The sequence below is a fragment of the Gadus morhua genome, chromosome 11, assembly GCF_902167405.1.
Source record: "Gadus morhua chromosome 11, gadMor3.0, whole genome shotgun sequence".
Taxonomy (NCBI): Eukaryota; Metazoa; Chordata; class Actinopteri; order Gadiformes; family Gadidae; genus Gadus; species Gadus morhua.
Window position 1 is genome coordinate 5212624 of NC_044058.1, and position 13998 is coordinate 5226621.

Below are 13998 nucleotides of genomic sequence, written 5' to 3' on the forward strand. Positions count from 1 at the left end.
TGCACAGCTCCTTCTCCCTCTTCTGCTCTCCCTCCTTTCACAGTAGCGGCAGCCATCCTGACTGCAGGGGCGTCGGGAGAGGGCGTCTGCATTAGCATGGCGTACCCCTGCCCTGTGCACCACACTGAAGCTGTATGACTGCAGCTCCTCGATCCACCGTGCGACCTGCCCTTCTGGCTCCTTGAAAGACATGAGCCACTGGAGCGCGGAGTGGTCAGTCCTTACAGTGAAGCGCAGGCCACAGAGGTAATATTTGAAGTGGCGTACAGCTCTAACGATGGCCAGCAGCTCGCAACGAGTGACGCAGTAGCGGCGTTCAGCTTTGTTAAATGTCCTGCTGTAATACGGCACCACCCGCTCCCTTTCCGGCCCCTCCTGTGTCAGCACGGCGCCATTGCCAACGTTACTAGCGTTACTAGCGTCCGCCAAGGGCAGGCGACGCGGGCGCATTCTGATGGGCCTGGCATCCCCAGTGTCGATCTCATGCTGTACCAGGTGCGTCTGACCCACATCGCTCTCATTCAAGGCAAAGGTGTCCTTAAACTCTGCCAGTAGTAGCCACAGCTGCTCCTGTTGTTGAGGGTCTAGTCCATCACAGTGGCCCTGCCAAATTGCCCGCACAGTCGACAGCACAGTCTCCTCACCTGTCTGAGGAAGCTGGGCAGGGCAGGGGTAGGGGCCCAGGCTCATGGGGTGGGGTGCTGGGGTGGCAAGGCAGTAGTCTGTAGGGGGCCGAAACATTGACACAAGGGGGTGGGAGGGAGGGGGAAGGGTTGCTGGAGGAGGACTGAGACAATGGACAGGGATCGGGAAGACAGGGTGGTTGGAAGGTCTTTGCAAGGGGGTGAAGGGGGCCGGTGACGTGTGACTGGTCCATCTGAGCTGTTGTCGGTGGGGGCCAGATGTAGGAGGTTTTTGGCGGGGCCACATAGACTGTGGGCCCTCCTTGGAAGCCAATCGCCCCCCTCTCAAGGTCCAGCTGGCAGCCAGTGCACCGCAGGAAGTCCAACCCTAGGATACAGGGGTCCTGCACAGCTGCTACCCACACTGGGTGGAGGACAGTCTTTCCCCCTACGCAGATGGACAACTACCCCTTCCCTTTCATGGGATACCTCTCCCCCGTGACTGTGCGGAGCTGCACAGTTGTAGGTTGGAGTACCGTCCAGGTCGGCAAAATGGCCGCACCAGGGTCACAGTAGACCCTGTATCGACTAAAGCCAAACAGGCCACCCCCTCAACAGTGACAGGAACATGACAAAAGTCCCCCGCCCAGGTCCGCCCAACCAAGACAACAGGCTCCAGGATGTTGTCGTCTGCTTCTGGGGGGGGTGGAGCCCCGCCCCCCCGGCTGCGATGATGGGCTCCTCCAGACGACGACGGCAGGGGTAAGGGGGCAGGGCCTCGCGTCTCCCCAATTACGCGGACCCTGACCCGTTTCCCTGGGCTCTCACAGTTGTAGGGCACTCTCTGACAAGGTGGCCTGGCTGCCCGTATCCCCAGCAGACCCTATGCTCCCGACGAGACGGGGGGCGGCGGTCCGCCTGCATAGAGACAGCGCGGACGAGTTCAGTGAGCTCGTCCACCCAGGCTGGCTTCTGTGAGTCCTCACTCCTCTCCCATGCCGATCTCACCATCGGCTGAGGAGCAGGATGACCGTCGATTGCTCCAGCCCACACAAGCTCCCTCTCTATGGCCATCTCCAAGGTCTCTTGCAAATTCTGTGGGTGGGCTAGCTGGGTCTGCATGCGTAGTTCTGTAGGGGAAAGGGCCTGGAGAAACTGATCCCGAGCGGACGAGCCAGTTCACTCTGAACGGCTGGCGGCATGTGGGCGTATGCTCGCCGAGACAGGCTCTCTATCTTCACCGGACAGTCCGCAGGGAGCATTATTGTTGTAGAGAACAAGCGACAACAAAAACAGAGCTAACGGCGATGGCAACTTCAGGCGACTCGCCGAGCACAGCAGGACCGAGAAAGATAAAAAAATAAATAAAAATACTTTCACTTCTGACACCAACGGACAACGAAATACAATGCAACACATAACAAACTAACTATTTAACTGTCCCAGGGTCGCTACAATACGATTCAATATCAGTGAAATTATAAATGCATGCTGTCTTTGTAATTTCTGTGTCATGCCAGATTAATCAAATATTTGAATATCTCGTCAATCTGTCTCATTCTTTCATGGTTCGATCTCCACCCGGGACCCCCGCCATCATTGCTAAATCAAATATATTATATTGCTGATATGTTAAACATCCATTAATCAACTACCCCCCATCCCGTTGCGTTTAGTTACAGTTGTAACATTGAGTGATGACCGACTTCCACTATCGTTTGAGAATGAGAACGATGGAGGAGCTGAGTCTGACTCAGCTGGAGGAGCTGAGTCTGACTCAGCTGAGAACCGTGCATTCCATGATTCGATTCACCGCTACCGGAAACTCGACTAGACGAACGAACGAACGAACGAACGAACGACTCTTCTTGGCGAACTGAAACAAGGAAAAGAATCCATCACGTCGTAAACCATTGCGAACTTTGAACCACCAGAGGGCCGTGACTCCTCCCCCAAGAGGTGCGTAGTGGGTCTGGTCCGGTGACGTCAGTCCCCCGCTCCGCTCTCCCAGTTTACACTTACGTAGTAGATACCAGTGAGACTGATGGGCGAAGTGACCAGGAGGACGCCCGCTGCTGCTCTTAGTGCCTCCAGAGGAGTAACGCGAGTCTTATAACACCTTCGTTCACGAAGTACCTTCCGCACGCGAGCCACGCTACAGGTACGTGGCACGAGTCACTTTATTTACAGGTGGTTGGTTCACGTGGTGACGGAGCAGCGCTACAGCTGGTAGTAGCTAGCCTCGGCTCGCTGACCTGTGGATGGAACATATAACGCAGGGGTGCCGAGACCTTTTCGGCGTGCAAGCTACTTTCAAAATGAGCAGGTCATGATCTTCCTACATTAAAATATGCTAAACATACATTTATTCATATATACCGAGTACATACTCGGATGACTTGCACTGAATGGAGTAAGCCAGCGTTGCGTAGTCCGGACGGAGGCTGCTGGTAGCTGGTCTCAAGCAGGCTTCCAAATGACCATCAGTCATGGTGGAATGGTATTTTTGCACTTAATAATCTTCATGAGGGAAAAGGTTGACTGGCATAAATGAAGAGGAGACAAATAATGCTGTCAAGGCGTTAGCACCTTTCCTCATGTTTGCATACTTTCCCTTTGAGAGTAAGTTCCAACATTTAGATGGAGAACGTTATTCTCATAGTTGTATAAAGACCAGTAAGATACTGGTGTTTACTGGATAGTATCAGTAACGGTGTCCCGTCCCACCAAAGGTACCGCTGTACACTCACGGGTCCTCCAGACGCAGTGTTTGGAGTCTAAAGTTGTGACTCTAAAGTTCTGTTTGTCTGCAAAATATTTGATAAAGATCGTGTTCAGCCATTTCGATTTCCAGTAGGAGTTAGAGAAATGTATAAAGATATTCCTTAGTATTGTTTTTCTGCAGATTGTCAGATTGTGTTAGCTTATTACCTGTTTAATGATGGAACTACAAGAAAAAGTTAATTAACATGAAATTTATACAATTTTTTGTCTGTATTAATATTGAATGTATGTTTAACCTCAGAATATGTTGTAAACCGCCTGACTAAAACAGTTTGACTTCCCTGTTTTATCCTTTTTTTTCTTTCACAATAACTGTAGCGACAAGCATTCCTCAGGACAGAATCAATCATTGCTTGATTACTAAAACACTTATTTTCTGTCTGATACATTTTTTTAACTGGCACTTTTTCTTTTTCTTTAGATTACTGAGGGATTTAGGGCTATGCTAAAAAGCTGACCACTAACTCACCTGTTCCGCTGATAGAGTCCTTCACCCAATATACCAAAAAGGACAGCATTCCCCAAAAACACAGCCAACACACCAGAGTCTGCACAACGTCTTTGGTTTCTCCAAATTCGAACAGAAACTGCACTGACTTCCACTGAACTACTATGGATCTTGATCTTGGTATCGGTACAAAGTGTACACAATAATATTGTAGGATTAGACTACGTAACTGTGAAATCAACTGAGCTATTTGTTTGATTTATTTTGAACCTCATATGTGGTAAAGGCTTCAACAGCAGATTATACTGCAGCTCAAGTGAGGGTCTCATGGTCGTCATGGGAGTATCAGACAGTTTGCTTTACATGTAAATCCCCATAATTGGAGAAGGAGGAACCGTACTGGCATTCATGAATAAGCAGTAAGACATAATTGTATTTATTTATATGGAGTTGTAATTTAAGGATGAACATGGATGCTACATAATGGGCACAAGTTAAACTGAATCCAGCCCCTTTGTGCAGTGCAACAATGAAGATTCAAGATTAAGAAATTGAATATATAATACAAGTAATAATATAAGTTATTATATTAATTTAAGTGAAGTCACATATAAAAGATAAATAGCCCTTTAGCTAAAATGGTTCCTCAGAGGAGTATACCTCCTCTGATAGAAGAGGAAGAAGAGGAGGTGACTGGGGACCACGAGATCAGGGGGTTACCTGAGACAGACAAGCTGATGGTTGTTCAGGAGAGACGGGACGAAGACGAGGGTGAAGCCAGACCAGGGAGGATCTCTGTGCGACGCTGGCTGATGCATGGAGCGGTGATGTTTGGACGGGAGTTCTGCTATGCCATGGAGACCGCCCTGGTGACGCCCGTGCTGCTGCAAATAGGTAGGACCCCCTGACACTCGTGTGCTGATAAGAATGGAGGTGATTGTATCGATACGTTAAAATGAATCACAGAACAAGTGATGCTACTGAAATATTAGCATGAATAAACATTGACGCTATGGCACTCCTATTCTAATGGAAACTAAAAACTCTTATAGTTGAAGGTGATACTGACATTCGATGACGTGACGCATGAACAAAGTCTCAATGATTTAACAAGTGCTACCCAAAGCTTTTATCACAATGTTACCGAATAAAAAATAAATAGAAATAATATATTCTCTGACCTTGCGCAACAAAAGCACAGTGAGGCTAATAATGCTGTCAGGATAAACGATATAGCTTTCAAATCTTCTTCCATCCTGAGATGGCCTAACCAGGTTTCCCAACAGTAGCCAGCCAGTGGCTATGTTGCTTGTTGCCTGGTTTGCCACAATAGCATAACAGGACAAAGGCCTCTACCCCTGGATAGGTAATGGTATGACAGGAATGTCCAACAAAGCATATTTTTACAGTGCTCAGAATTTCATAGAAATGTTAGCTTGCCCTTAACAAAAGCGCTTTAGAAACTCAATTCCTATACTCTGAATTTTATTTGTTTCTTACACTGCTGGGTTCAATCTCCTAAAACTGGAATACTACCTGTGTTGTTCATTGATCATTAACAATTGTTCTAATAATGGATCATTCATCCAGAGGAAGTTTGTTGATGTCTGTGAACCTTCTCCTAAAATCTGAATAACATAGACGGTGGCATAGCATGATGATGATGATGATAATTACCACCAAAAAATGAATCGTTCCTTCAGATTGTAATACATTCAAGGTAAATCAATACCATGCCTTTCAACCATAATTGCTGAGTAGATCTCTTTTTTTGATTACCCCTGTTTGACTTAGGAGTCTCTGGAGTTCTGACCAGATTACAGTGGGTGGACACTATAACAGTGAAGGCTTTATTGCTAGGTTTTAATTGCACCTCTTTCTCGTTTACAGTTTTCTTTAGTCAAGCATCTCCCGCGTGCTTATAATTTAGAGGTTTGTTCGACCTTATAGATTTATCTATCTATAAAGAAAAGCTTTTTCATCAAATTCCTATTATAGTGTGAACAAATTCAACATAAATTGCATCAAAGTGTCTTCTTATGACAGTTAACACGTCACATCCTAGAATGCCTAATGACGAGAGAAATGTTGAGTATAGTGGATAGAGACAGGGAGTCTGACATTGATATTTATGCCACAGACTTCTCTGTGTGTCTTTTATTATTTATGTGTGGGGAAATACTGGAGCAGAACAAGCCCAAACGGGTACAAATTCCCATGGGAACCTGCAGGCCACTTCGTCCAACCACTTTTGAGAGGATCGAATGGGTCTTCTATACTGCCGATTTAATTTGTTCCATTTCATTATCATATCCTGTATTAATATTGCCGGGTGCCTTAACTCCAGTCAACAAAGAAAGTACTCCTATGGGACTGAGCCTTGTACTGTATGTTATCTGTTATACAAACAGTCAAGAGCTGGTATGCACTATGCAGGGGGGTGGGGGGGTGGGGGGGGGGGGGGGGGGTGGTGGTATGCTCAACTTAGCTACCCTCCCATCCATTATGTGGGTAAAGAGGACAAGAACGTTCGCCTAGTTGATTCAAACTTAGTTCCCACATTACAATGATAGCAGTGTGTTATCTTGGGGTCTCCAAGTTACTACTTCACGTTACTACTTCTGGATTTATATGGAAAATCTCTGGAGAAATATAGTGCCATCAAGCTGTTCAGTATTTTTACATTTTTATTATCTTGTTTACAATATCATCTTGACATGCTGATAGTGTAACATTGTTTGTTAATCATTGCACAAATTATTGAACAAAGAGTACAAATGCTCTATGTCAGATTTGAACAGGCCCTGAGATTCATGCCATGTAAAATGTAACACTAACCAGTTCCCAACAGAAGTGTCTTATCTTTAAAAGTCTTGACTTTACAATGAACTGCTGCAATTTTTCAGTACTGTGCCTTTCATGGCAAATAATATTATTGAGTTATGTGTCACTGTGTGCCAGCATAGTGCTGTCCAAGATGTTTTTTATTCAATACTTAGTATTGAGTTTATTTTGAGGTGCAGTTGAGAACATGCTTGTCTGCTAGAAAGCTCATCCATAACTGTGGTTGAAACACAAACAGTTCAATCAAAAAAGTCTTCTGTCCTAGAATCATTTAAAACCTCACAATCCTGACCCGGCAAGCAACATTTGACTAAATCAAAAAAATAAGACTATTTCCCATTCCTTGGAATCTGGGCCTTATCTGACATGATGAATCTTTTTGCCTCAAGGAACAATAAGGTCCATCGGGGTAGATTTTTATATACCTTGAAAGTTTTGGAAAACTTGAAAATATCGTAATATCCGCCCCGTAAGCCCAAATGACCAAATACTTCTCAATTCTACCCGACCATATTTTTTAGAGGCCCAAGTAATGTGGACAGTTTTGTTTTGATAGCTAACAAAATGATGTCACAAGGTCATTTTGATGTCGCAGGTGCTCCAAGCAATTTTTTTATAAAGGAAGTCAATGTTGAAAAAAACGCTGACTTCAACCATTCCAAAGGCTAACAACTGAGGGTGGTCAAAGTTGGTAGACGTATAGAAACTGCATGTAATCAGGCCTCCAAAAAGTAAAGTACCTATTCAGTGACGAGGGATGGCATAACTCGTAATCAAACTAAAACTATCAGCCCTATTATTAAATCAATAACAAGTCCACCTCAAAGTGGCCCAGGGACTTGAAACTTGCCATGTTCGCACGTTAGACTCCCTAGCATTAGCCTGCTCCCAGCATGCTCGTGGAATATTACGCACACGACAGGTTGGCACAACCGCATGCATTCCTTCAGAAAATGCACATGCGGCAACATGTCTAGTTTCCTCAATATTCTTCATTCCTCTATGTGCAACAACGGCAAGCAAAAAACCAACATCTGGATATTGCCCAAGAATCTGAATTCCCAAGGTTTCTCTGATTCCTTTCATGTTTTCTCTGTGTTTCCAGGCCTTCCAGAGCAGTACTACAGTCTAACCTGGTTCCTCAGTCCCGTCCTTGGTCTGATCTTCACTCCTGTGATTGGCTCGGCAAGCGACCGCTGCACCCTCCGTTGGGGCCGGAGAAGACCCTTCGTCCTGGCCCTCTGTGTGGGCACTCTGCTGGGCGTGGCCATGTTTTTAAATGGCTCGTTAATAGGTGAGGACTAGTGGTGGATTTAATGATTTGTTTCCGTGACCCAGTTTGCGTGAATCTGACTGAGTCTGACTGACTCAGCGGAGAATCAGCCTAGTTTCCGGTAGTGGTGAATCGCATCATGGAATGCACGCCATTGCACGCTTCTCAGCTGAGTCAGTCAGACTCAGTGGAGTTAGTGCTACCGGAAACTCGTTCGTTCGTTCAGTCGAGTTTCCGGTAGCGGTATATGGCATCATGGAATGCACGCCATTGCATGGTTCTCAGCGGAGTCAGTCAGACTCAGTGGAGTTAGTGCTACCGGAACCTCATTCGTTCGTTCAGTCGAGTTTCCGGTGAATCGAATGGTGAACGAGACGAACGAGAGAAACGAACCGGTTCGGTTCGTTCGTCCTAAAGACTCGTTCATTCGAACCGGTTCGCGAACGAACGAGCCAACACTAGTGAGGACCTTGTGGTCTGATGACATTGTTCACCCCTGGCACGTGGACATGTTCTCTGTGTACATGACTGTGTGTGTGTGTGTGGGTCTAACTGTTTCATTGCTTTTCCAGGCCTCGCCATAGGCGACACTCCAGGTAGCCAGCCAATAGGCATCGTGTTTACGATGGTGGGTGTCGTGGTGCTGGACTTTTGTGCTGACGCATCCGAGGGACCAATCAGAGCGTATCTTTTAGATGTTGCTGACACAGAGGAGCAGGACTTGGCCCTGACCATCCACGCATTCTCTGCTGGTAACGATCATGACGTGTCCCATCAGACTTACATAAACACTAACATCTCATTAAAAAATATGCCGCAGTGGTACAGCACGCTACCTCCACCTTTTTTGTTGCTCATGGAACAAACTTGAATACTTTTGCATATTTTGCACACTTGGCAACTTTACGAGTTCTGCTGCATGATGTGTATATCTTCTTATTTCTTCCTCTCAGGCCTCGGGGGAGCGTTGGGCTACATGCTGGGTGGTCTCGACTGGACCGGAACGTTCTTGGGGAGCGTGTTTAAGTCCCAGGAACAGGTCCTCTTCATCTTCGCAGCATTGATATTCAGCGTCTCGGTGGTGCTTCACCTGTTCAGCATCCCTGAGCAGCCGCAGGACCCCACGCAGGCCACCACCGCGGGGGGGGACGAGGACTCGGCCAGCCAGCTGTCTCTCAGGCCCAATGGCTACGCTCTTCCTTACATCGACAGAATCGTTGAGGAGGAGGACTCCCCGCATGACCACGACAGAGCTGGTGCCGAGCAGGATAATGACATGGACTTCTTCAGTGTGGAGCGCGAGCGGAGTAAAAGTGATTCGGTCCTGGCAATGCCGGAGGCCGCCATCAAATTGGATCCTGACCTTCACCCGGACTCGCATCATTTCCTGCCTGAGGCGAATCCCTTCCTGTCAGAGACACTGGGAGAGTTGGATGGAGCCTTCGCACCATCTGATGATGGTTGTCGTTCTGTCTGTTCACCTCTTCTGCCTTGTAGTACTGTGCCCCCTACTGGCGTGATAGTGGAATTACAGCCCGTAATCCAATCTCTGACCCGACCATCGGATAATCATCCGGACAGCCTGAACAAAAAGGTGCCATACGCTTTTATTATTACCATTGAGGCATTTCCCACTTTTGGTCGGGCATTATTTCACAACTATGATCCTGAATCCTGTCTTTAGAGTGGTCTCGTAGATAGGATTACAGTATATTCTATACTTATAATACCATAAATAACAACTCAGTACTCAATACATCCATAAAACCTTTGTTCTCTGTTTCTCCTTTTACAGAAATGGTTATCTCACTCTTCTCAGCCAATAATTTCTTCCCTCGTTTATTTCAGTGCCAGCCCAAGACGGTAAATGGAGTCAAACAGGGTGCGTCTCCTACTGCTTACTCTCCCCTAGCCAATCGCTCGGCCCCTACCAAGTTGGGGACTCGACTTTTAAATACGTCAAACCCACCTCGACCCCACCCTCCCACCTTCTACAGACAAGTATGGTTTCATCATTTGAAGTTTGAATTCGAAGATAAATGAATGCATTTTTATATTCCTCTTTAGCTTTTAGTTCCGTATGAATGAGAAGTCCTTGTTATTCCCCTCCCCCCCTGCAGCCCTCCTTCACCTTCTCGTATTACGGACGGGTGGGAACGCAGCCCCTCCGCAACCGCCGGCTCAACCCGGGGCTCCACCGGCCCGTCACGCTGTCCCGCAGTCTGAACGACCTCTCCACCCTCCGCCCGCCTGCCCAGAGGCGCGAGCTGCAGCGTTCGGCCAGCAGCCTCTCCTCCGAAACTCTGGCCAGCGAGGGGGAGGGCGAGGGCGGCACCACCGTCCGACTCCTGTGGCTGTCCATGCTCAAGGTGAAGCAGCAGGGGTCAGGAGGCTGCTCTGCTCTAGGGGAAGCAGCAGGGGTCAGGAGGCTGCTCAAGGTGAAGCAGCAGGGGTCAGGAGGCTGCTCTGCTCTAGGGGAAGCAGCAGGGGTCAGGAGGCTGCTCTAGGTGAAGCAGCAGGGGTCAGGAGGCTGCTCTGCTCTAGGGGAAGCAGCAGGGGTCAGGAGGCTGCTCTAGGGGAAGCAGGAGGGGTCAGGAGGCTGCTCTGCTCTAGGGGAAGCAGAAGGGGTTAGGAGGCTGCTCTAGGGGAAGCAGGAGGGGTCAGGAGGCTGCTCTGCTCTAGGGGAAGCAGGAGGGGTCAGGAGGCTGCTCTGCTCTAGGGGAAGCAGGAGGGGTCAGGAGGCTGCTCTGCTCTAGGGGAAGCAGGAGGGGTCAGGAGGCTGCTCTGCTCTAGGGGAAGCAGGAGGGGTCAGGAGGCTGCTCTGCTCCAGGGTTTGTCTGTAAAAGCATTCTTCTATCTGGTGGTGAAATGGCCTCCATTTATTGTGGCGTCTTTTTGGCCTTGGAGTACAAACACATCTTTTTTTGTACTCCAGTAGAACACAAGTTTCCTAAAATCCAACGAATTTCCTCCATTCCTCTTGATCTACTATTAGCATTGACCCGAAGTGTTGGCAACGAACATGAGTATGACGACATGTGTCTGTGTGTCCTGGACAGATGCCGAGGGAGCTGTGGCGGTTGTGTGTCTGCCACCTCCTCGCGTGGTTCTCCTATTTGGCCATGGTTGTGTTTTACACAGACTTCATGGGACAAGTCATCTTCAAGGGTGACCCCACGGTAAGACATGTGTGACAAACAGACACATGAATGATAATCAGTGGAGTAGGCGGCCTCTCTGGGGTAAAAGATATCGTGTTTGTTTGTGTGCAGGCTCCATCTAATTCTACAGAGCTGCAGAACTATAACAGAGGAGTGCAGATGGGCTGCTGGGGACTGGTGGTTTACGCTGCTACAGCTGCGCTCTGCTCTGGTGAGCTTCACTTTATGTACAAACACACTCTAGGTCTGTTCTGATCTCCTCACAATATCAACACATTATAGAGAGCCCTCATTGAATCTCTCTTTCTCACTCCTCTCTCCAGCCATCCTTCAGAAGTATCTTGATCGTTTTGATCTCAGCATCAAGATCATCTACGTGGTTGGGACTTTAGCATTTTCAGTTGGTGAGTCTCTTACCAGTGTAGAATATACAGGATTTAAGTTTTTGTGTATTCATTTATTTTCATTAAGATACGTTATAAAACGCTTTCCCCCCCTCAATTTAGGAACTGCTGTCATGGCAATCTTCCCTAATGTGTATGTTTCCATGGTGATGATCAGTACCATGGGTGTCATCTCCATGAGTATCTCGTACTGTCCATATGCCTTACTAGGACAGTATCATGAAATCAAAGAGGTAACACGCACGCACACTCGATGAAGCAATGATTTGCTATTTTAAATACCTTTGTTTTACTCATTTACTGATTGCATTTGTTTGCTCTTGTTTGCTGTTAAACAGTATATTAATCACAGCCCTGAAAAATCTCGACGAGGTTTTGGTATTGATTGTGCAATCTTATCCTGCCAGGTGAGTGTTTATTTTAATTGTACATGTATTTATTATGATGTAATCATATAAATTACCATATCAGTTAATATTGAAGTAATCCAGCTGGATGTACACAATTCAATTGCTAGATATGTTATTATTTTTGTTGCATTGTTCCATAATTTATTAGTATGTACTTCAGGTCTGTATTGAAGAGCCTTTAAGGTTGAGTGGTAGAATGTTGTGGAAGCTTGGCTGCTATTATATTCCGCTGTTCTGTGTAAATGGTAGGTTGTCTTCTGTGTTTTATTCCCAGGTGTACATCAGTCAGATCCTGGCCGCCTCGGCTCTTGGAGCGGTGGTGGAGGCGGTGGGCAGTGTTCGTGTCATTCCCATGGTGGCCTCCGGGGGCGCATTTCTAGGGTTCCTCGCTGCCTGTTTCCTGGTCATATACCCTGAGGCGGTGGCTAGCAGCTCGGAGCAGAGCATGGTAGCTCTGCAAAAGGAAACTGACCACGGTGCAGAAAGGAACAATCAGGGGACAGCTAAGCTGAAATCGATTGATTCTGCAGAACCAAGTGTTGTTGGTGCAGAGTACGAGCCTACTGTGTGAGTGGGGTTCAGGTTCATTGGATCTGTCCCCAGATCACTTGAATGAAGTGTTCATAACTATTGGACTCTGTCATAACGCACCGAATTCAGAAGAAACAGGTTCCACGGTGTGACTTTGACACTCTTGAGTTGATTTGGGAGTTTTGAGAAAGTGGAAACCATGGCAACCTCAGGGATGGTGTTAGTGTTTGGATGTGTTTTGTATTATGAATGAATGTTTTTGTGCTAGTCTACTATAATCAGTTAAAGCACACAGGTGCACTAGTCATGAAATATTTGTTCAGATTAAATATTTATTATTTTACCTATTGATGCTGAGTATATTTGGATGGCAAGCAAGTACCGCACTGCTAGAGTGTGAAACAATAGTTTAGTATGATTTTTGAAAGAAATGTCCTTGACAATTTTCAAAGAGCATTGCTAATCTGCTAAACCAGCAACTGTGTTGAAAAGACATGTGAATGTATTTCTGATGATGGCTGACTTAATGACCTGGGTTTTTACAAAATGTTGTATTGCACTCTTTTTTTAAATTCAAACCTTGGTGCTGGACGCATAACTCTTATGTCTATTTGAGGATAGGGACTTTAAGTTTGCTGTCAACAGACAGCGTTTTCTCTGAAATCTGAAAGCAAACATTTTATGTATTTTTCTGAAAGATGTCACCATTGCTTTCATACAGTAACATACAGTTTAGGAAGCCACATGATCAAGAATTACTCCGGTTGTCATGAGTTAGTAAGTTGCACCTTGTTGAATTGCCTCTATACGTTGTATATGATGTGATATCACATGATCCATGCTTTTTTAGTTGAATTAAGCACATGTGTTGGTTTATCCGTAATGTAGCTTTTCAACACATAATTCATTTAGGGGTTTCAAAGTGTTTCAATCAATAATGAATTGTGGTTTTATTGTCTCAAAATAACTAATAAATATGTTTGATCATATATTTGACTGAAAGGTGCAATTTAAGAGGTATTTCTTATTAATCAAGAAATGCATGGAAGGGGAGAATCGTTTGATCCTTGCTTGATCCATGCCTTTGTGCCTGAATCATAAGGATATAATCCTTGTACCTGACAGTTGAAACATGCATGTTTATATGCATAAAACATACGTATATTTTTATATAATTTATTTTTACAAGATGAAAGTTGTTGCTATTTGAAAGTGTTTTGTGTCTTTCTCCCAGTTTTATATTTTTCTAATTAGTGTATAGTGCCTTTTGCAGATTTGACAATTTCCTTACCACTTACTGAGTCTTTTGTACTATTAGAAGTATTACTTTTAAGCAATATCCTCAAATGCCAACTGTTGATGCAGGTCATTTTGTACAATCATATTATTCACACTTGAATGCCCACTGGCTTTAAATAAAAAACTAGTCAACCTCAACATGTCGAAGTTTAAATCATTTAAATTAATTAATCATTCATAATAACATAAATTTGAAATGGTGATGTTGTATAGCCATCTGC

At 45.8% G+C, this 13998-nt stretch overlaps 1 protein-coding gene across 2 annotated transcripts; it reads left to right on the top strand.

The window, feature by feature from the left end:
* The first annotated feature begins 2633 nt into the window (after nucleotides 1-2633).
* slc45a4b (solute carrier family 45 member 4b) lies at nucleotides 2634-13915 on the top strand. 2 transcript variants are annotated; one of them, XM_030370424.1, is made up of 13 exons: nucleotides 2634-2784; nucleotides 3829-4749; nucleotides 7805-7993; nucleotides 8545-8724; nucleotides 8926-9566; nucleotides 9821-9973; nucleotides 10093-10341; nucleotides 11032-11151; nucleotides 11245-11344; nucleotides 11457-11537; nucleotides 11640-11770; nucleotides 11876-11944; nucleotides 12222-13915. In XM_030370424.1, exons 2-13 carry the CDS (start codon nucleotides 4494-4496, stop codon nucleotides 12516-12518), a joined length of 2466 nt encoding a protein of 821 aa, XP_030226284.1. In that variant the 5' UTR covers nucleotides 2634-2784; nucleotides 3829-4493; the 3' UTR covers nucleotides 12519-13915. The 2 variants fall into 2 exon arrangements, with proteins under 2 accessions (XP_030226284.1, XP_030226285.1); XM_030370425.1 differs by having other exon boundaries at nucleotides 2645-2784; nucleotides 3726-4749.
* The last annotated feature ends 83 nt before the right edge of the window (nucleotides 13916-13998 follow it).